At 39.8% G+C, this 23,703-nt stretch overlaps 2 protein-coding genes across 2 annotated transcripts in view; one reads left to right on the top strand and one right to left on the bottom strand.

The window, feature by feature from the left end:
- The window catches only part of LOC125232002 (intraflagellar transport protein 172 homolog), a 36,347-nt gene extending 18,670 nt beyond the window's left edge, over window positions 1–17,677 (top strand). Inside the window, exons 35-36 of the mRNA XM_048137609.1 lie at window positions 125–254; window positions 17,541–17,677. Of these exons, the coding sequence (XP_047993566.1) occupies window positions 125–249 (125 nt within the window). The 3' untranslated portion in view covers window positions 250–254; window positions 17,541–17,677. The remainder of the gene's footprint in view (window positions 1–124; window positions 255–17,540) is intronic.
- The window catches only part of LOC125232256 (regulating synaptic membrane exocytosis protein 1), a 195,316-nt gene continuing 173,631 nt past the window's right edge, over window positions 2,019–23,703 (bottom strand). Inside the window, 17 exon segments of the mRNA XM_048137911.1 lie at window positions 2,019–5,240; window positions 5,429–5,587; window positions 7,347–7,534; window positions 9,318–9,479; window positions 9,859–10,041; window positions 10,379–10,484; window positions 10,972–11,146; window positions 11,304–11,494; window positions 14,516–14,574; window positions 15,657–15,825; window positions 16,855–16,901; window positions 16,904–16,978; window positions 17,526–17,761; window positions 17,840–17,986; window positions 19,816–19,994; window positions 21,367–21,600; window positions 21,952–22,105. Coding sequence (XP_047993868.1) covers window positions 5,055–5,240; window positions 5,429–5,587; window positions 7,347–7,534; window positions 9,318–9,479; window positions 9,859–10,041; window positions 10,379–10,484; window positions 10,972–11,146; window positions 11,304–11,494; window positions 14,516–14,574; window positions 15,657–15,825; window positions 16,855–16,901; window positions 16,904–16,978; window positions 17,526–17,761; window positions 17,840–17,986; window positions 19,816–19,994; window positions 21,367–21,600; window positions 21,952–22,105 — 2,650 coding nt within the window. The 3' untranslated portion in view covers window positions 2,019–5,054.

Below are 23,703 nucleotides of genomic sequence, written 5' to 3'. Positions count from 1 at the left end.
ATCAGTCAACCAAAATTCACACGGAGCCCCCAAAGAGGTTTTGCGGAGCCCTAGGGCTCCGCGGAGCACACTTTGAGAATGGCTGATCTAGGTATCCAGAGATGAGTAATTATTTGGTGGGCAGGTCGCTGCGCCAACCGAGAGTGGTGGTCGCGCGCGGTGACGGCAGCGCGAGGCGGCGGCGCGGCGGCAGCGTTGCTACAGCACATCGCGCGCTGGTGCGGCCCGGCAGACTACTCGCAGATTTAAACTAAGTAAGTGCGATGCGAGTACATACTACACAGTATTATTAGTTTATTACATATTATGCAGTTAGTGCCGTGGCGACGCGTCGAGCGAAACGGTTGAGCTGTTTAGTTCACTAATTATTTCAGGATATGGCTAAGTAGGTATATTTAATTAAAGGCTTAGTTTAATTTAAAATACCTGTATTTGATTTTAATCTTTTATGTTTATGATAAGTCGACCCAGCAATTGAAAACTTTGACGCTTTCAAATCAAAAGGCTAAAATATCGAGGTGCACCTGTAATAATTCTTCGTATCGATATTTACACCCTTAACTATTTATACTACACGTGGTGCACGGCTTCATTACAACTATGCATACGCATAGTATACAGATAGACTTTTTATCCCACTTGACCCGGTTAGGAAGGTCTCACTATTCCTACTCGTATTTCACATACGGGACCGGTCTGCATAATATAAGAAGCCATTTTCTATAATGTGAGGAGGCCACCGGGGACCGCGGAAAGTCAGGCCTGCATTATAAATGACGGAAATTTGGCGACAGATTTTTAAAATGTTTCCAGTGGTTTAGCCCCGTGCAATATTACAATTCTTATCGCCTTTTTTTGTCATAGCGCTCTTAAATTGTGTGTAAAATGTTTTGTCAATTAAAAAAAAAAACAATAGCCAGCATCAAATTTAGTGAATAAATATCAAATTTAGTGAGTAAATATGAAATAAAGTTGTACAATTTGTACATTGACGCTAGACTTATTTTCAACGCCATCACGGAAAAAAACGAAATTTGAGAAAATTTTCTCTGTAATTATTTGAGAGATTCTGTTGGGTATACTTATGGGGTAATTATCATTGTAAATGAAACTTCACTTGTGATATTTATATCGCTATAATAAACTCATTTGTTATCACATTTATTTAATATAATATACTTTGACACACATATTTGTTACGTAGTAGTAGGTACTAGGATTTTGTAGAATTTCTTTTCCGCTTCCTTGATCAATACTAAACATGACATTTAGCTTATACAGTTTAGAACAAATAACTGCTCCATGAACAGGTGTTAATGTGTTATTTACCTAACTAATTACAAGCACAGGTTAATTCACAAGTGCTGACATGGATGGTACGAATGAATTAATCAAAATTGTTATTTTATCTAAAGAAATTAAAGAAATTATGTCTTTTAATAGACTCCAAATTTACGACTATGCATGTTGATAATAGGGTAGCTGACAACTTTGTTTAGTTTTCATCAAGAGCGGCTGTAGAAATGACCAATTTGCATCTAAGAAGAAACAATACGACACATGAAGTAAGAAAGTTCGTACACCTAAATACAGACAAGTGATCAGCGTGATATCCGATACCATATCACATTGAAGAGCGATATAGACATTAAAGGTAAGTGGACCACGTGCATATCACTAGGGCGAGGGGAAATGATACGTCGGTAGTGAGAACGGGCCAGGATGATAAACACAAACGGCATTCTTCGGTATCGGGGCGTTTCGAGGCACAACGTTAGATAATACGTCTTTTTACAACTCTTTCTTATATCAAAAATTCTTTTGTTATACTAAAATATCAAGATAGTAAGCGTAAGTGGTTTGTTCGTAGCCGACTGTATCGGATACGATTTAACATTATTTTAAGTAAATATATAATTTATTATCTAGACATAATAAAATACTAACAAACAATATGTATATGTTATATTTCAACCACAGCGCGTTTTAGTACTGTATAATTAGAAGAGCAATATGTGTTTACAAAACAAAGTATAAACATAAAAATAGTTGACAAAGGTTTAGTTGATGAGTGATGAGTCAGAATGAAAAGTACTTATTTATTATGTATCCTAAAGTTTGACAAAAAACGGAGATAATATATAACTTGATTTAGTACTTTTTAGTAATGGTAATTGTATGAGTCGTCGCGTAGGTATAAACGTTTAATTCTCAAGTCCTTAAAATTTCAAATCGTATTCGATTAGGTAGATAACTTTCTGCGAGGACTTAAGAAATTTATTATGCATCGACACGTCATGTATTACATGTTATAATGTATTTTGTTTTAATAATGATATTTTATTGTTAAAAATGAGAAATTTCACAAATAGTTAAACGTCTGATAAATCTGGCCTCTTGATTCAGACTTGTTGCTACGTATAAGATATATTTAGAAATATTATTTTAGTTACATCTAATCTAGTAAATGATCGTTTTAGCTATTCAATATTTCTCTCTCTTAGAAAATGTACAACCGTGATAAAATAATAACTACAGTAATGTGTAATAATAGTATCTAATTTGTGTAGGCAAAACGTAGACTATAGTAGTCTAGAATGGGGCACGCTAAGCTAGAGATACCCTTATTAGATTACGTGCGACCGGAACGATCGTAGTATTCGATATATTGTCAGCGAGCCACTAAGCACTGGAAGAACACAGATTTTGACAAGACATTTTACATTATAATATGAATTTACTTTCGTAGATATGCACTTTGAATGATAGTTATTTTTTTTTTACAAATATAGTCTGATCTATATGATTCGGTAGGTGAAAACATCGGAAGATCTACGAGCTTGAATTAATGAACTGTGCGCCACAGCAATGATTGTTGGAATTATTTTTCTCCACGAGTCTTTAATATCTTCCTCCTCATAAAATGCTTGACTATCTTATTTTGTTTGGACTAGTTAGGAGATAAATATATGAAACGTCTGCGAGCTGGGGAGGATAAAGTTTGGGAGTCGTATTATTAAGTGTTTCACAGTTACCTACTGCTCAAACAAAGTTACGCAGTCAAAAATTATGTTTCTAGCATTTTTCTCTATACCTTCTTGTTGCTTGTCCTAATTTAAATGTAGTTAGTGCGCACAAACAGTTAACCCTATTCTTTATCTTGGGATTTATTCGACTGGAAGTTACTTAATGGCATTTAAGTACCTACGAGTAATATGTTATCACGAAAGTAGTTAGTTGTGCGTAGACAATTTTGATAAAAGATTTACATTGAACATGCATGGGTTTGATGGGTTTCTACGTATTTACAGCTTGGGTATATGATTAGATGGGATGAGACCAAGCTCTTAAAATGTAGTAGGTAGATTAGAAAATGGAGGTATATAATGTATTAGGGAAAATTCACTAAAGCACAACCTTGGAAGAATAGTACCTAGACGCGCTTAACAACTAGAGTAACGTTAGAAATTTATTAATCGTATAAGGCAAAGTGTCGAAGTTGGGGTTATCAGAGACGAGCTATGTACAAGATATATACGGTACTAAATACCTAGATGAAATTCTTTATCTAAAGTTTTCCTAGTAAACAGCATATATTGTTTATGATGAACGTAAAATATGTCATTTTATTATTGAATAGGAAGTACAATATGATGCTGCTTCAGCTTTATTATTTATGATTTTTTATTCAATATTTGTCCAAGATAAGTTTTTAATTTCGTCTGATTATGTATTTTAGGTATATAATACATTTTACAAAATAATTTATCTGTTAAAAAGTAACAGTTGAAAATTGGAAACAGTAGATATGTAGGTACCTACTAATAAAAATAGAGTATACTTATATTTGTAACATCTCTACAGTTACAATGGCTTCCAGAGCGTTTCATACTACAGAATATTTTGTTGGCTGGTAAACAGTAGGTATAACATTCAACTACTTACGCAATGTCTATAAGTTTACGATATAAGACTATAATGTCAATACAAACACGTAACATATAAAATTGCTACAAACATTACGCATAATTTAAATGTAGAAGCAATCCTCTATAAGCTCCTTTTGTTATTACTACTACTTCCACGGCAACGTCGCTGTTGGGGTGAGCTCTGTTCACATTAGTCAACGGGCGCAGCAACTATATCCCGTTTCCATTAATCACCGGGCGTATGTCATCGGATTATTTATCCAAGTATCTATAAGTAAGCCGGTAAATAAATCGTTAAAAACATGAAACAAATACATGTTGCTTTCATTCTTCATACGAACGAGTTCGCGCATAACTAAGAGCTTTACATGCTTGCCGCCATTGACAGCATGATTGAGACAATATTACATCAATTTAAATTATTTACATTGCGAATTATTAATAACTAACACGAATTAGAGTCTGTATAGGGCAGCACTTGTGGAAATGGGCGTTACACAATTACCTGTCCTCACAATGTTTTACACGGTGTAATATGAAGAAATCGGCTACTATGTAAGTAATTGTCATAGGTACATATGTACCTATAAACTTTTCTGAAATTCCTCGTTACAGAGTTTATACAAATTAAAACAATGTCTATTCATGTTAGTGCAACACGCTTTTAGGACATTTAAAAAATATTTATGAGTAATTTAGGTGTTAAACCGATTAAACTGATTATTCTTCTTTGTTTGGACTCAGCAATATCTATTGATCGAGGATGAAGATTTTAACACATACCTATGTACCTACATAGGTATGTGGTAAAATCCTCCTCGATCGGATACTTTATGTTACACCGTGTATATGTAGACAAGGACTACAATCAGCTTTGCTTGTGACATTACATTGAGAAACGCATCAGCTTCTACTCGTGACTGTTGAATTTATGATTATAGAATAAAAATAATAGTTATGGCATTTTGTTATGATGCGGTATTTACATGAACCGTTGTGTCTAAGCTGATACGGTTCCAAGTATGTCACCGGTCGCCGTCACGTGGCAAGATGGCCAAACACGAGTTTTTGTGAGCCGTCGGGGAGGCGCTAGTTGTCGCGGCGCTCCGGCGACGGCTCCCTGGATCAGTCGGGCGACTCGTCGGCCGCGAGCGAGGTGGCGGGGAACAGCGGGTACCAGCCGTACGTGCGCTGCGGCAGCGTGAGCTTGTCGAGCGTGATCTCCGCTCCGCCGAGGGCGAGGTTGTGCTCGAATCCACCGCAACGTTGCCACAGCATCACTACCAATGTGCGCCCCAGGGCCTCGTTTGCCTAGAAAATGTAAAGTACAGTATCAGTGCTCATAGCTCACACTTGCTGTCGCTTGCTTGTCGTCGTCGCCTAACTTGAAAAGGTAATCCAAAGGGAAATCCAACGCCCGAAATTAGTAAATTGCTACATCTTAATTTAAACCATTCTCATTGGTACGATTAGCGAACAAATCTGAAAAGAGAACTTGCCTGATATTTGAGGGTCTGTTTGAAGTGCGGCTCGGTGGTGCGCCGAACGACTCGTGTTTTGCGTTTGTGAAGCCACTTGTCGCCGTCGCGCAGGTAGCACTTGACGTATGAGTCTGGGACCTCGCCGTTCACGCCGTACACTCGTCGTGCGTGCGAAATCTGAAAATTGAATCAATTTAAGTAAGCGCGCATGAACCAAACAATATGCTTATCAAAAAAGCCAATTATTATGAATAGGTCCCGTAACTTTCATGCCGGTGACATCAATTTGACGTCACGCTGCATATACCTAGGATGATTCAAATAGTTTTATTGTAACAATTAATCATTATTCACTAATCAATTTAATCATGTACAAATGACTTCAAAAGTATTAGGCTATTCATACGTGGAATAATTAATACCTAAGTACTTAATACGTGAAGCGAAAAGCAAACATTTTGTTTTGTTTTTGTAATTTAATAACAATACTATTTAATTGATGTATAAAAAATTAACAAATAATTTAATTTAACTTTTCACGTATCAAGTAGGTATTAATTATTTCACGAATGAATAGATTAGTTTGAAGTGATGATTAAAATGATTGATGAATAATGATTAAGTATGAAATAAAACTCTTGAATCATCCAGTGTGACGTCAAATTGATATCATCGACATGACAGTTACGGGCCCTGATTCAATCAACATTTGGCTCATCTGTATTATTCTAATAAACCTGACATGAACACTATTTTATTCCATTATTTAGCAGTTACAGATTAATCGCCTTCAGGCAATTCTCTAAAAAAAAAAAAATAGACAAAAAGGCAAGGGCAGCAAGGACAAGGAAAAACAAATTTTGAAAATTCCTTAATTTCATTAGAATATCCTAAAGTGTTTTTAAATATACACATTAGGTACTTTGCGATAGCTTGCTTTGTTATTCTGCATAATATATCTTGAATAGGAATATTGTTAAAAAGTTGTTGAGCGTCTTTAAGTTCGCTTGAGTACGAGTAACGAGAACATTAACACAGTGCTCAAGAAAATGTGCTCACAATCTGAGGGGATGTTTACGCTTTTATACAACTTGATAAACACATTTCATGGCTCAGTAATTTCGTCGGAAAGGGCTCTTTAGTTAAATCTACGCATGTGAGAACGGATATTGGATGATGCAATAACCATAACGACATTACCGCACGGGTCGCACATATAAGCGAAAATGAGATACAAATATAATATCAAATCCATGTGTCAAATCAAACATATCTTGCTAAACTTAAGAAAAAGCGAACGAAAGACACGAATTTATTTTTAATATATTTCGACACGTCAAAAGCATGTTCGAGAATATGGGCGTATGCGAGCCCCTTAGCATCGCTACGAACCTACTTACTCTGATTTCCATAAGATTAAAATATTCTGGAGGGCTTATGCACGAATGATGTCACGAACCCCGTGAAATGTCAAGGGAAAAATTTATTTCCTGTAATAAGTATTCGCGGTGTTACGTGCGTACCTCATTGCTATATGCCATATTTTCTTATGTTAACATATTTAATAATATAATATATATATAGGTATTTTATACCTTGTGATCGTTAGTGATGAGGCTACGGAACTTATTTTACTGCCTTTTTATAATTCGTATCAGTCAATTTTACATGGGCGATAAAAAGCAAAACCTTTTTAAGGGTGGTACTTACACACAAAGTGCGCTTTGTTTGCAAAAATCGTGTTTTTACTGCAATGTTTTCTAATTTTGTTGATCCGTGCGTTCATAAGTAGGTACCTACGCTACGTCGTAGCAGAAAACGCGTGAATCAATCCTTATGTCAAAGTGGTACGCCAAAGTTTCTGCTAGACATACGTATAAGGTATCAAGTATAAATGATAGGACTTAGAGTAAAAACTTGTTAATTGGGCACTGACCTCAAGCTCCAGCTGTCCTTTAATCATGATCATGCTGATGTTGATCTCGGCGTGCAGCGGCGGCAGCGAGGCGTTCCTCGGCGGCATCTGGCCCGGGCCCAGCGGCACCGAGTCCTCGTCGTCGGCCAGCGCCTCGCACGCCGCCGGCACCGCCGCCCACATGCTGCCCTTGCGCCCCGTCGCCGTGCCTGCGGCGTCAACATCGATACTACCACGCCACGCCACGTGCGCGGAATAAGCCCATACATATGCGTCAAGCGTCCGCCACTGCTCATCGGTTGGTTCAAGCGAATGTTTGACCATTATTGCTAGTCTTATTGTCTGGCTTTTCCACTAGCAAGGCGGCGGAATTTCAAAGGCACTATCCACGATCAAATATTCATTGGTTCATCACCGTCTGTATCAAATTTAAAAAGTATTCTCGCCTGACTTTGCTCATAGATCGCCTTTCTTGTTATTCTCGAGAAGAAATTATTAAGGTTATACTCGTTTGAACAGGCATTGAAGTGGATAATGTTATACATCTCTACTCGATCGTTAATGACGTTTAATGAGACACTGGTCTATTATAAGTTAAATTGCTTATAAATTAAAGTTACAAAAATAAGAAAAACCATTCAATTGAACACTGAAAATGATTAAAAATTAACATTACATATAAAATAAGCACGTCAAACAGCTTCGAGCCAATGTACATTTTTGTATACATATATTCCAATTGATTCGATTCCTAAACACATAAATGAAAGAAGAAGCGTTAAAACGTGTGCAGCCAAGAGTGTCGAATTTCTAATAGTTGCCTGAAGCGGTCTTCAACTCATTAAGTAGGAATGTAAGCATTCAGTGTTATGAACAGCCATTAAGTAATTCATTAAATTGATGTCTAGGTGGAAGACTATTGTTGAGCTCATGCCACCACCCACAAAACTAGGTGAGTCGCCTTATGTGCTTCCTATGTTTCCCGCGCTCATTTGCTACATTCATTCGCTCTTCCAAAATGAAATTAAACGCATTCGTCAACAAACGCTTTATTAAAATTTCCAACTACGACCTAAAGATAAAAATTATTAAATTAGGTATGTACAAGAAACTAATAGAATGCGCATCTTAACAATGAGTGACATTCGCAGAGGTAGGTATGAAGCCCGAAACATCCTAGGCGACACAATGCCATCGAGATGAACGTCAGCCGAACAGACGGAACACAGAAACAGATGAAGTGAGCGTGATCGCCCGCGGCATGCGCCGGGCATGCGTCAGGACAGTACAGTACAGACACAGTGAAGTGATGAGAAGCGTCGGGCGCAGCCACATTCAACGGTGCGTGCGCACGTGCGCGCGGCCGCCGCGCAAGCTATGACCCATGCTACACTACGGGCCCGGGTATGCCGGCCGCACTCCATGCAGCCGGAATACGGGGGCCAGCGGCCGTAAGACGTCACAAGGGAACGCGTACACCGACACCGCGCACGAACAAACCCTCTACGGGAGCTGGCGCGGGCGCCGCAAGGCGGCTGGGAGTCGCTTACCGAGGTGCTAACGGTCCGTCGCTGCTGACCAAACAAGCACAACACAGTACAAGTCAGTACTACCCTCAATGATTGCATATTGTTATGGTGGTAGAGGAGGGTTGGGGACGTGTGATTATGACGTATCGTTTACCGTTCAAGTGTTGTATAAAAGGGTGCTCTTGGGCATTATATAGGCGCTAGGACTCGTAAAAAAGTGCGAATGAAAATGTAAAAGAATCAAAAATCAATAAAAAAGTATGCCAGTAGTACTCAAAACCTTTAGTACATACGTCGTACGGTTATCGAATCCAAAAATATCAGTGATACAGAGTAAATCACCGTACAGGCTCGATACATATGCTCATCTTACAAAACATAGAACGAGTAGTCCAGTTGATGGTGCACGAAATATAATGAACATCGTTAAGAATACTCGTCGGCGAGATGGAGTGTTACTTACGCCGGGCGGTGGACCCGGAGAGGGACAGCGTGCGGCCGAGCTCGCCCTTGACGGCGCGCAGCGAGCGCAGGATGTCGTCGGGGTCACGGCGGACGCACGACGAGCGCCGCCGCTCGCTGCGCCGCGACGGCCCGGCGCCGCTGTCGGTGCCTGCAGCGCCGTCTATGGAATACCCAGCCAGCCCAAGTCATATACACATACCTATTTGGTTAGTTCTACTCACGATCCGAAGTCACCACATTTAATCATCGCCGTAATTTAAATGACATCATGTATTTTCCTCCGTAAATATTTTATTGAACAGTGGGGTTTTGGTGTGACCTAGTGCATTTAGTTTTAGCACAACATGGATGCGGGAGACATTTATAAATGCATGTTTTCTAATTATGCAGATGAGTGAGAGGTGACATGCTCGTAATATTATAAAGTGTAGTTAAACACATGACTATAGGTACTTCTCGGTATAGTTGCTGGGGTACATCAACAACCAGGAATGATACCAGACAAGTGATTTATTGCTACAATCATGTGTGATTCTCACCTTTCTCCTGCTGCTGGAATGATGATCGTCGCGATCCCGGCAAAGACCGTGAGAAGTCCTTCCCAAGCTGGTACACCTCGACTTCCAAGGTTTCTGACTGCGATGACCCTCGCCTGGATCCGCCCACCCACGCGTGGTCGGGGTGAAGCAAAGACGCGCATTCTCCGATAGAATCCACATCATCTGAAACATATCACCGAAAAACTTTTAGATTTAATCCGCAAACGTGATTCTCTAATAGAATGTCCTGTACCTATAGAAAAAAAAAGCTTTGGAGCTGTCCACGAATACGAACCAATGACATGCGTAGGAAAATCTGTCCATATGTCGCCGTGGAAGGACCGTTGTTCCTCACATGTTTTCCAAAAGTCTAAAAGCTGGCTCCAGCATTTTTTAATTGGAAAGATGAGAAGCTTACACATTTACCTACATGATTTGTCTCTTGCGCTAAACTGTGTACCTAATGTACCTGAACAAGAGCGTTGCGAGGCAAAGTCTCCGCGTCGGAGCGCTCGCGCACCTGTGAGAGAGCCCCGCGGGGAGGCGTTGGCGGACCGCGTGCCGCCGCGCTCCTCCAGCGTCCACCACACCGCGCGTTCTTCCGCGAACGCTTTTTCCAGATCCATCTACAAATTATATCCATCTTAGTAAATGTCTTACATTTATATTACTTTCTGGGTGTGCAAGGAAGCTAGAGCTAAGCAGTATATGTCCCAATGGGTAAATAAATGTCATTCTTTCAACAATATTATTTTTCAATTTTGATGTTTACCGCTAAAATGGAGAACGGGAGTTACGCTAAGCTACAAAATCCGTTTCCACCATAAGTCAAGCGAAGCTAAAAATACTAAGTTACTCGTGATTTTTTAATATAATCAGCTGTGTTGAATTGAATTGTAAGAACAACCTAAAACTATATTATAATATCTACCTACGATCTACATTTTTAAAGTTCGAGCAACGAAAATAGATTATCGTATTATACTATAATCCAACAATAAGGCAGTGCTAGGGTAAAAATATCATTAAACTTATTACTATTAGTAAAAAATTGTTTATTATTTATTCAAATAAAATATAAAAATGTCTACAGCTACAATTGCTATGCCTCACAGTGCATTCTCCAATAAGAACTGGATCGATTCCAGGGCAGGCGTCCCACAGCGTGAGCTCGAGCGCTCGACCTGCCAGGAGATCTGCCGTCAGCCCGCCGAAACCCAGAGTAGCGTTCCAAACTGGACTGCATGATGCGGATGCGGGGTCTGTTTCAACCGGTGGGCAGCTCTCACTAAAAGTAAAAACATAAAACTGTGAACATAATAAAGACGACGATTTTAGGAATTGGATGCATTTAGAGATCGGTCTAATAATGTTGATGCGAAATGAATACGTTATGGGCGATGTGATGAGAAAAAGGAGAAACGAGGAAAGCAAGATGATCTTACAGCGATGGCAAAAGCCGTATTCTGGCGAATGCTTCAGGCTCGTCGCCGTATCCGAGCGTGTGGTCGCGCGGCGGCAGGTCGTCGGCCGCGATGAGCACCACCACCAGCTTGCGCATCTCGCTCTCGAACCAAACCTGCAGCTGCGCGCGCGCCGCCGGCCGCTCGCGGGCGCGCTCGGCCCTCTCCTGCTCCTATGCATCAAATTGCCTTGATAAACTCCGAATATTAACTTCTTGCAGCGGTATAGATATGTGATCAATAAACCCAATGACTCTAAATCTATTTAAGTATTTCATTTCAAAACCATAACTAAAAATAATACAATAATAGTCATTTATTTTTATTGGCACTGGATCACATTGCTATACGGCTTTCATAACTTGCACACATCTACAAAACATTAATTGACGAATGACTGTAGGCACAATAAATAAAGGTAAATCAAAAGGGTACGTAAATTTGTTATCAAAACCTAAGAATGCAATATCTAATTCAGTCTTGCGGCGGTCGGGAAATGCATATTCCTTGATCGAGTAACATGCAGCAATGGTCAGCTATTGTATCGAATCTCTGTCAGGAGAGACAAACTCAAAATTCCCATTCAATCTGTGCGATTCATAGCAATTACATTCACATCGCGATCTGTGGGTTCATATCATAACTTGCAAATATTTAACTCATCTCACTTGCAAAATATTTCAATTAAGTCACATGCTTCGGGCTGAGGCATCTCTATTTTAACATAAAGTAATTAATAAAATCGGACGATCTTATCCGCCATGCAGAAAGCGTTGGTCATGCTGATATCGTTTTAATAAGCTGCACTTTCCTATTATTTATTGGAGTATGATAAATGTATTGACCCGAAACCAATTTCTAGACCTGATTGTTATGAATTGTAATCTAATTGAAACTGTAAACTTACACTTTACAAAGCTTTTGTTGGATTTATGCATGGGGAGGGGAACTCTCTAAAGCGTTACGCTACATATTTGCGTGTTTGTTTTGGATTCGACAATGGAACTTGCAGGTAGGAATATCTAGTATATTGCGGCGGGATAATTTGGAGAGTGCCTAACTAAACTCTCGTAAAGTTCAGATGTTGTTTGTATTTAGAAGCAAGTTTAACCTATTTTGCCCAATTTAATTAACTATAGTGAAAATTATGCAGGAATTGCAATGCTAGTTTTCTATGCTATATTAGAAGCTTTACCTCTATTTATAGCAGAAACTACTAGGTATGTACCTAAATAAGAGCACAAACTTACATTTTTAAGTTAAATTTTTGATTACGAAATTTTGTTGGTTGCTGTAGTTAACCGCCCTAACGTATGCAGAATATTACTGTAAATAATTTAGGTTCATATAATTTGGTTGAAATGGAACTGTAAATTAAAGCAGTTACATACACAAATAAAAATATATGCAGTGAAATACAGACATGGAGATTGCTTATCATATACGGCGTATGGTTGTTACAAAATTTGTATCACACATAGAAGTTCCACGTTTTTACTGTGCTCAGTACTAGATCAATGCACATAATATCCACATTGTGCCACTTCATGCAGTTCTCAGATGTTAAGGAATGAGCCGTGACAGTCAACTACTGAGCGGTATGTACAACGTGTCGCTGCAGTGTCAGTCGCATGACGTCACAGAAGCGTCGCCGTCGGCGCGCGCCTGTCGCTCAAGGGGTTCCGGCGAGTGCGGTGTGCGTGGACCGTGCAGCACCACTCCAAGCTGCTACGAGACTAGACGTTGCGTGCGTCTCGGACGCAAGTGCGGCATACACTACGCTAACTGAACAGCAAGACTCGGACAAACTCGATGCGCAAGACATGAGACGGTACAAACAGGAGTGCGGCGTCGTGGATGCGGGTCGAAGACAACACAATAGCGAGCGCCGGGGCCTCACCTCGCTCGCCGCTCGCTGCGGCGCGACTTCAGTACGGGTGCATTGTTTCTTGCGTCTGTTGGCTGCACTTATATCCTTTCCACTGGTTGTGCGTATATTTTTTGTAGAGTGGTTATGACGTGCCCTTTTGTTTTGTGCCATTATATTTGAATTAATTGTGAAGGTGTACGCTTTAGTTAGCTGAAAGCGGTAGCGTTTCTAGGTTCACTAGAACTGTAGGTACACATACTGTGTCAAAATGTATCCACACTAATGTCAGTCACGAGTACCTAAGTATGATACGATAATTGTTACCGGGATTCGATTCCCCTACTCTACCATTGAATATTGAAACTGGTTAGACTTTATCTACACTTACGTAGAACATCATTTATGTTGGTCATTTTGCCGATCGGGCCCTACAAATCACATCCGTCCAGCTCCGGTGACGAGTTAATGATATTGGTCAGGTGTTAGAAAAAATAAAAATCTGAAAATAAGTAGGTAGTATTTTTTCACACACTTCGCTTAGGAATATTATGTAAACGATAACGAATATAGATAACAAATAAGTTTAATTTTAAGTAGGTATATAATTATACTTCATTCAAGTAAACAAACAAAGTAACCCTTTTCTTAAACAGGAAAAGGATCATAAAGTTACATTACATCTACGGTCGCAGATAGAAACACTAATATCTTACAACTAGGCTAACGTGGAAGATGTTTGCTACAGTATCACAGCAGAGCAACGAAGTCAGCCTCTGCACTTCATATCTGTATCCAACATGAATCCGAAGGCTAATCATTTCAATCGGCAAGATCCGTGCCGAGTAATATAACAAACAACATTTTTATTACCTTAGGCCTCAATTTGGATAGAGAAGAAAGTATATAGTCAGCACTGGCCGCGCATAGGTCGCGATACGACTCCTCGCTTCACATGGCACAACATGACTGGAGACACATCACTTCTAATACACCTCACCTCCTCACAGTACAATAACAACGTCATTCGTGGATTTCTCATAATCCTAGTTATTGGATCATCTCGTACTAATTAGTTTAAATCCACTTGATTGAGATACTCGGTATTGAGAATTAATCCAGCACCGAGATGATCCACTAACTTTAAACAAAAAGGGTAATTTGGGCAAACCATGATAAGAGTCTTAATGAATGATCCGAGAAGCGCAGAGGAGTAGGCACCGAGTGACAGTCTCTACTAAAGTACATGAAGGAACGAGCGGAACTGCTCAATGTCTCATGGGTTCACAACACATATCGTAACAATTAAAGCCTATGGGTATTATACCGGGGTTTTCGGCAATTTCCTTCGGGTCGGCGACGATGGTGATTTGTCGGTATCCGGTTCTGTGAACCAAAACAATGTGCATTACACCACTAATGAGTTTAGCTGCAATAACACGCAAACGTTTTCCTTTAAGGTTGTCTTCTAAGAGTAGCGGTAGTGTGAAGTGAAGTTAGAATTGTGAAGAGACTGAAAAAGATAGTGGTGCAATTAAATAAAACATTTGAGCTGAAAATATTGAAGACGGAGTAAAGTAAGAATTTAAGACAGTAGAGAAAAAAGAGAAATTATGCAAGAAGATTATTCGATTATAAAAATGTAATAAGAGATTTAAGCGTTGCTTTGCTGTATGTAATGTTGAATATCTATTCTACATATATTATAGGTAATATAATGTGCTATTAAGATTATACATACACGGTGTAAAAAATATCAGCGCTAACCTATTTAAAGAACTTTTCCCCTCACTAGCTCGGAAACACGTGTTTTGTCCTTTAATACCAGCGGGTAAAAACGCATTTTATCCACTAGTGGGTAAAGTAATTTGACCTTGAATAAAGTCAAATTAACTGCTTTAAAATTGATAAAAGTAGGTGAATCTAGTAATTAAGATGATTTACCACCTGTGGAACTACTGGAAGCAGTGATAAGCGCATTTTTTGCGTTGTAGTTTCCTCGCTATAGTGAGGATAAAAGTTTTGTGTTACACTCGGGTGCAAATGTATTTTACTTCTCGTGTGTTAAAAAACTCGCAAGTTCAGGATTCTATTCTCGAACCACTCGCTTCGCTCGTGGTTCAACTATAAAATCCTTTCACTTGCTCGTTTTTCAATTCCACACTCGGCGTTAAAATACAACTTTGCCCCCTTGTATAACAAATAACTATTTCTCTACAGTATTTACGATATTGCCTATTAAATAGATGTATTTATAAATATGATGCCCCATCAAGTTGATATATCTATTCTAAGATTTTTAAAGAAATATATTGGACGTAGGTAATTGTTCCCGTAGGTGCACTATTCTAGCATCAAATATGAAAGTACCTAAATATTATAATGATCCGAAGAATGGGATACAATACAGAGAAGTAAGTGCAGTAGGTGTGATGGTTCCCGATACAAGTAGGGAAGGATGTATGTACCATAAAGTGCATGGTGGTGTTGTGTGGAGTGCGCGGCCGGCGTGGCGGCGTCGTCCTGCGGCGGCGCGGGCTCCACCAGCAGCTCCACGTTGTCGCCGCCGCGCTCCAGCACGGAGCACACTTCTTCGAAACTGCGCTCCGTCAGCGGCACGCCGCCCCATTCCAATACCTAGACATTCACATCATATCAGCTAGGGTTTATGTTGATCTGAAGCAAAATGAACCCTAGTTGTTATATATTGATTTAAACTAACACGATCTTCACTCATATTATTAAATTAAAACGGGACTTAATCGCGTAAAACTTACGTTTTATATTTAACCCGACGTTTCGGACATGACATTACGTCCGTGGTCACGGGTAGACTGGCTGGGAGTTGTATCAACATCTTCTAGCTGTACGAGTTTTTCGAACTACCCGCACTAGTTGTTATATTATTTATTTATTTAAACTTTATTGCACAGTAAAAAAATGTACAAAAGGCGAACTTAATGCCAGAAGGCATTCTCTACCAGCTAACCTTTGGGCCAAACAGAGATCTATAAGAGCTTAATAGGTGCAGGAAATATCGCAATGACGAGAAATGGAATACCTACTAAATAACCATAAATGTTATGTATATTATACAGCATACTATTATCAAAGAGGATCGAGTATATATATGTCTTTGCTATTATATATATTAATAGGCATCGGAGTTTTTAACGCACGATAGGATGATGTCGAGTAATGGAGTCGACATTAGCAATAAATTCCAACTCAACAACAGACATTAAATATTTTTGTGAATATATGACTGAACTCTGGCATACATTTATATATGACTGAACAGTACTAGTAAATTACTTTTTTCAGTACAGAAGGAGCTTTTTTAACGCAGTAGTGCGAGAAGTGGTTCATTTCTTGTCAGGGCGAAACTTCAAAGGGCCATCTGTACTGAAAAACGTCGTACGATACACGTGCGAAAAGGAAATTCGTAACTCGTGTCGATTTAAAACACTCCCCACGGTCGTGTTTTAATTTATCGACACTCGTTCCGAATTTCCTTTTTTACGCACTTGTATCGAAATGTACTATTTATTTAAAAATAGAATGAGAATACAAACATCTGCGGTCCCAGTGAGAGTGAAAGGAGAACACAAAATAGAATGAATTATTTTATAATATTTTCCTTTAAAATACATCCACATGGTATACCTTGTCACCCTGTTGTAAGCCGGCCACGTCGGCGGGTCCACCGGGACCGTCCACACTATGACGGCCTCCCGGCGGCCGGTGGCGTCGGGTTTGCCGCCCACGACTCGCATGCCGAAACCACGTGCTGCTTATACAACATTTTATAAGTAGGACGTTATATACTGCACCCAACCATGTCCGTGTCTCTAATTAACAGAGATCGGACGGATTTGCGACATTCTTAGTGACTTACGTCATTTTAATGACTTTTAGTATGAGATGACGCACAAAATTCCGATCTCTGCTAATTAACCCCTCGTAGGCTTAGACACGGATCCGTGCGTGGGAATTTTAATCTATTGCTTTAAATGTCAAGGTCACTATTTCAATGATCAAAATTGACAGGCCGCATGCATATGAGGGTTAACCCTTTAACCGCCGTAGTCCGATATACAGACAGATATTAGAAATCTCATATCCAGTTCATTTCACCTATAGCTGATAAATAAGACAAATCTTTGTATAACATCGTAGGTACTACAAAAATCGACATGAGCATATTCAATGAAAAATTCTAAGCGTTTAACAGGTTAAAGATACTACCATGGTTTACCGATTGTATTTTAAATACCTTTATTTTAATAAAAATTAAAACAAATACGTCACGGGACTACATGAAAACTTAAACTTACATCTTTTGTCATTAGGGTCGCGACGCAGCGAGACTCGCCTCGGCGAGCGGTCATCGACGTCGTGTATGACGATCTTGATCGCCTCCGCATCGACGGACATTTGCCGCGCGGCCGCAGCGGCCGCCGCCACGGCTGCGGCCGACGGGCCTGGCGCTTCCGAGGGGTCCCCACTGCGAGCTAGAGCAGCCATTGCGCTTAGCGCCCCCGTCCTTTGTTGAAGTGCAGCTATGTCTGGGCTGATTAATTTAAAAAAATATATATAAGTACCTATATTGTTCTTCTTTATTCCTCTATCCTATTTAGCTGTGACTTACAGCTGACTGCCGCGGCGTCTGATGGGTCGATCTTCGTCAACGGCAAGTCCAGCGATCGAAGGCGTGGATTCGGAGGTGTCTTCAGTACGGTAGGAGCCGCGACGCGATCCTGCTCCCGTACCGCCGACCACGTCCACTGCTGATGCTCTGTGGGCATAAAACAAAACTTGTATAAACATTCTTTACAGTTGTACCGATTTTGGATGGGCAAAAAGCATCTATTCCATAATGCGCATGTTAAGTTGTGAGCTATCAATCAGTCTCTACAGCTACAAACGAGAATGTTCAAAATGATGACAAGTAGAAACCTAAACAGAACCCGGAAACATACTTGTAAAAGTTTTTATCTCTGTCGCATATGTAGGGCGCTCGTGAGAAGGGTCAACATGTTCGCGGTTATGTGAATCGCATTTGATTAATGAACGTTGCTTTGTGCTTATTAGGTACGTACACTAATTATGAGTTGTGTAACATTACAACATCATCATCCTCCTTGCGATATCCCGGCATTTGCCACGGCTCATGGGAGCCTGGGGTCCGCTTTGACAACTAATCCCAATATTTGGCATAGGCACTAGTTTTTACGAAAGCGACTGCCATCAGACCTTCCAACCCGACGGGTAACTAGGCCTTATTGGAATTAGTCCGGTTTCCTCACGATGTTTTCCTTCACCGAAAAGCTACATTACAACATATAAATGTGAATATATGTAGACTGTCCAAATGACTATGTAGGCACATACTCTGTTATTTTATAAAAATGCTAAGAAATCTTTTGCAAGTTGGTACAGAATTATAAGTTACCAATAAATATAGATTTACCTCATATACCTACATAAATACCATACTTACACAATATCAGGGCATATATACCCAACTTGCACCCAACACTCACAAAATGAAAAAGAAACAATTTTTCTTTTGACAGGCCGTGTGATAGGGTAGTACCTACGCACGTCTCAATATACTTAGATCTGAATTTGTGGTAACAATTAGTTTAAATTACTACGTACCTGACGATATGATGACGAAATTAACTCCACGTATTTGATTTTACGTGACATAACATAAAAGGAATATGACACCGTAGAAAATTATGTTTGCATTACGAAGCTGACGGCACCTATTGGTTAATATTATTGACGGAGTCTCGGCGCTGAAAAAGGAAATTGCATTCGTACCTTTCCACGCCATTAACACGATTATGTCGACTCCGGTGACGCGTGGGTTCGCCCGCCGTTGCAAATATTTCTAATGGTATGGAATTGCTTTAATATTACGATAATATTTGTGGGCGTCTTAGTATACCTACGGGTATTATGGATAGACTTATTTTTAACACGTTTCCTGTGTGGGTGCCCCCAATGTAGGATGATGAAGCTTCTTTTCGTGAGATGTAATTTGAAACCAATATCAAATAAATGAGCGAACCGAGTTGAAACAAAATCTGTTTTGGTGGCACTAGCGGACCACCCTCATCTACACTGTTGGACTAACAACTTTTCCTAGGCCGGAAGTTTTGTTAACGACCGAAGGGGGGTCACCGACGAGTTCGGCAGTCGCAATTCTTTCACAGGTACTGTTATGCTTGTAATTCTAAGAACGTGCTTTTCGTGGCCCGAGTATGCATTCGGTATCAACTGGTTACATTAGTGGTTTACTTACCTTTAGACCACTGCTGCAGCGGTGTTAGTGGCGCCATATTGCCAGATCGTTACGACTCGAGTACTGCGTGAGTTTTCAGAAGAGCCTTCGGATTTTGGAGAGACAAAATTACCATTTTACGAACATTTTATGATTACGATTTTACTCAAAAACCGAAGGCCATTTTTAAATCTCACGGGATGTACAGTATTTAAGTGTTTAAAAGGGCCCACAGATTACCAGTTCACCGGACGATATCGGTCTGTCATGTCAGTTACTCGGGATATGAGGTACTTTTTATTTTTAAATCTAAACCCGTTCGGTTCTGTTACCTCCTAGACATCGGTGGCGGCGCGACGAGAGCGGGCGCGTGCGCCGGCGAGTCCTGCTTGTCGTCGTCGACGCTGCGCTGGCGCGCGGCGGGCACGCGCATGGACCGTCGCCGCGCCGGCGTCACGGTGCTGGGCCGCCGCGACTCGTTCGCTGGCGTCGCTGTGCCGCCGCCCTTTAACTGCCGCAACGGCAGCGTGGTTACTCATACACGAAAATATTGAAATGAATGAAACACAAAAATGTATATTTTTAGAAGTGCTTTGATATGCCTATATACTAGTACCATCTTGTACCTACTACCAGAGTCTTACTAAGATACTAATTGATTAGATTGTTCATAAACTGATGACAGTCACATTTTATCCACACGTGGGGCAAAGTAAACTAATGTGTAGTGCATCCTTGTAAAACAAATAATAATTTTCTTCGTTTTGTAGCCATCCGACATATCAAAGTACAAGAGTAGGTATACCGACATAACCTTATTTATTTGCAAGGGTAAATAAAACGAAAGTTTTGATTTTGTATGACAGGCGATTGACGGAGGTTACAATAATAGACAGAAACATGATTGCGGAGATGAGGGAATGTCCCCTCAAAAAAGATTCCTCTTTGACGCTTTCCCCTTTCGTGGACAAAAAATAGGTAGTTACATTTTATCACGACAGCAGGTCAAGTATTGGAAGCAAATGTTCACGCACAAACCTAACAATACGTACCTATCTATTTTGAAAGATATGTCGCGCGTTATCTATGTCACTATCTGTAACGCTTTTGAGCAGATTGATATTGCGTGGAATTTCCTTTTTTCCAACGACATTTACTCGAAATCAGAAATACATCAGGCTTCCACGTTTTACCTAAAAGTGTGTCGGATTATATGTTATTTTTGTTCGAATTGAGGAAAATTCAGTTATCAAACATTTAGGCACACAACGTCGGCTACTAAGTAAATTCACTCAAATGGCACACATGTTCCACCCAAGCAGGGGAAATTATGACGCATTCAGGCAATTTGTACAATATGTGGAGTTTATTAAGTTTACCGCATGTTACGTGATGTTTTAGGGGAAAATAAATCTTTTGACGGGAGTAATATACTTCAAACCATTTATCCTGAAACATTAATAAAATTGGGACATGTCATGTGTGTACGCTGGTCAACAAAATTATAGAAGTATTTTTAATAAACCGCCTGGAAACCTAAGCTTTTACTTCTCTTTTGAGAATTACTTGACAATTTTGACATCTTGCCGTACTTAATAAATTAATAATGCATTTTTTAAACAGGTACTTATTAGTAAAGAGCTTATATTTGTGTAGCTGACGATACCCAGATGCAGCAAAGCGTAGAATAAAGATGAAGATATCGCCATCATTTATCATTTATAGCGGCAACCCTGTCGTACCTTACTAAATTCAGGAAGGTGTGAAATGCTCAAGTTACGTGACTCAAGTCTCGGGGTTTCACACATCAAACGTGACATATTAATGGAGTCGCGCCAGTTGCGACAAGAACGCGTGGGTGTTATAAACGTTTCAAACATTACCTTTTCTAGTTCTTTTAGCGAGGCCGGAGAGACGTCTGAGTGTCGGCGTAGCTCAGGGGAGCGTGGGGGCGCGAGGCCCGTACTTGAGGTGCCACCGCCCAGTCGAGCTTCGGAATGTCGCCGTTGTAAGGAATCCAGCACTGGCACGTCTAGTAGCGAGTCCGTGCTGTCTTGTGCTGCGGGTGGTAACCGTGGAGCAGCTTTACGCCGACATACGGAGCACCGCCATGAGTTCTGCCATCAAAAAAAAAATAGTTGAAAGTATAACTTTTACCATGACTCATAGAAGGAGGAGGCTTGGCGGCAATTCCAATAATTGGCGCATATTTTCGCGAAAGCGACAACCATATCTGACTTTCCTGAGCGGAAAGGCCTTTAATACTAAGTTTAGATCGGTATATTTATTATTGTTTTCCGTAACTGAAAAACGATTAGTAAAAATCTGTTATAATACCAAATGGTGACCTCGGAATTTGATGAAATGTGGCACACTGATATTGTTAAGCTACCAGACTGATTCAGTGCGGAAAAAACTGGTGTTCTATTTCGGACGTCTATACGTTATCTGACAGATCAGATACTCACCGCCTCCTCGTTCTCAGCCGGCTTGGAGTAGGAGGAGCAGTCCTCGCACACGCGGTGCTGGCAGCCGTTGCACGTGTGGAACACCTCGCCCGGCTTCAGCGCCTTCAGGCACACGCGGCACGCTCCCGCCCGCGACGGCGCCTTGCCCGCTTCCCTGCAATCGCCATTCAAAATAATGTTCGTTTCATTACTCTAAGACACCACATAATAAGTACACTATGCAACTACTAACTAGTACGTTGAACATGTTAAACACCGTGTTTCAGTAGAGTCTGGTCGGTGAGACAACAGTCGTGAAATATATGGGGCCCTTTAAGAAAAAGAACACAGTATTTCACACAATTATAAAATAAAGGCTTTCACTAAAAGATCTTCAACGTAAAATTATACTTAATTAAAACAGAACATACAAATAAAATCATTAAAAATAAAAACAATGTCATATATACCTACAATAAAAAACAAATGTCAGTGTATAAATTGCTAGGGCTAACCTAGGTCAAAATGTCAGTATAATCAAAGAGGATCGAGTATTATAGAGAGTTACAGTCAAAGTAAAATGTGTAATCACAGTGCATAGACTGCTATCTCTCACCAGTCGACACAGGCTTAAAACTTTTGAATCTCAGTTTTGGCAATTTGGTCTATATTCTTAGCTTGATATGTGTTAAAATGTTAAATATTAATATTAGCGCCATCTAGCCGAGCGTCTCCCAAAGGTATATCGCCATCTAGGTCACCGTAACTTTTTTTGTATGGTTTTGAGGTAGACTTTAGCTGTTGCTTAGCTGCTGTATTTTTTCTTAGACTTTAGCTGTCTATACGGAGTTACATATGTCTTTGGTATGATAAAAAGAAATACATATTGAAAACGAAAATAATAAGTTAAGAAATAACTTCATCAAATAAATCCAAATGTCAACGATCTTATTATCTAAAAAATATACCTACATTAATGTTAATTTATATAAAATAAAGTTAAAAGTCGCCATGGAAAAGTATGTAGGTAAGTAAAAAATAAAAAATAAACATTTACATGTACATGTACTGTATTAATAATTATTTTTGAGTGTATTCTTTTACATTCTGGGACTCTCCCTACTCTAAAACGTTGTAAGACAAGAGTGAATATGTGATAAATTCTAGTGTTTTAACTTCTTTGTAGTATTAAAAAAAAATAAGGCCGGACTACAATATCGGGTTGAATGAAACTGATAATTTCCTTCTAGATTGTCAAATAACTATGAGACACTTACACGTCCCAGGGTCAGTCAACTAGTTAACCGTTTATATAGTAGTTTAACCGTTTTGAAACGGTGCATTTCAAGTTAGTTAAGCGTGGAATGTGTAAGTGGACCTTAGTGACGTACCTATGTATTACTATTACATCCCATTTATCAAATACTTTGCATGATCAGGGTATTTATTTGAAATTCAAGAGATAGCTCCCCTTTTGTATCCGTTGTTTCGATGAGTTACAAATGAAAACATTGTGAATTCCGGACTCGTCACGAAGTGCTGTGAGCGACGATATGAACAACGAAGCGTTTTGTGAACAAGGGCCCTACAATCAACGAACGCTCGTAACCAAACGATCGAGTACTTGGGCGAATACAGAATTTACTATTTTATTATTTGATGCAAGAGAAAAAAAAGGTAAGATAAAACCTATATTTGATGAGGTACGAATATTTAATGCATGGTCTAAGATCTGGTTAGGTACGTATAGTATTGTGAACTATAGCACCACCT

Source organism: Leguminivora glycinivorella, chromosome 12 (genome assembly GCF_023078275.1).
Source record: "Leguminivora glycinivorella isolate SPB_JAAS2020 chromosome 12, LegGlyc_1.1, whole genome shotgun sequence".
Taxonomy (NCBI): domain Eukaryota; kingdom Metazoa; phylum Arthropoda; class Insecta; order Lepidoptera; family Tortricidae; genus Leguminivora; species Leguminivora glycinivorella.
This window is presented reverse-complemented; position numbering and strand designations above follow the sequence as displayed.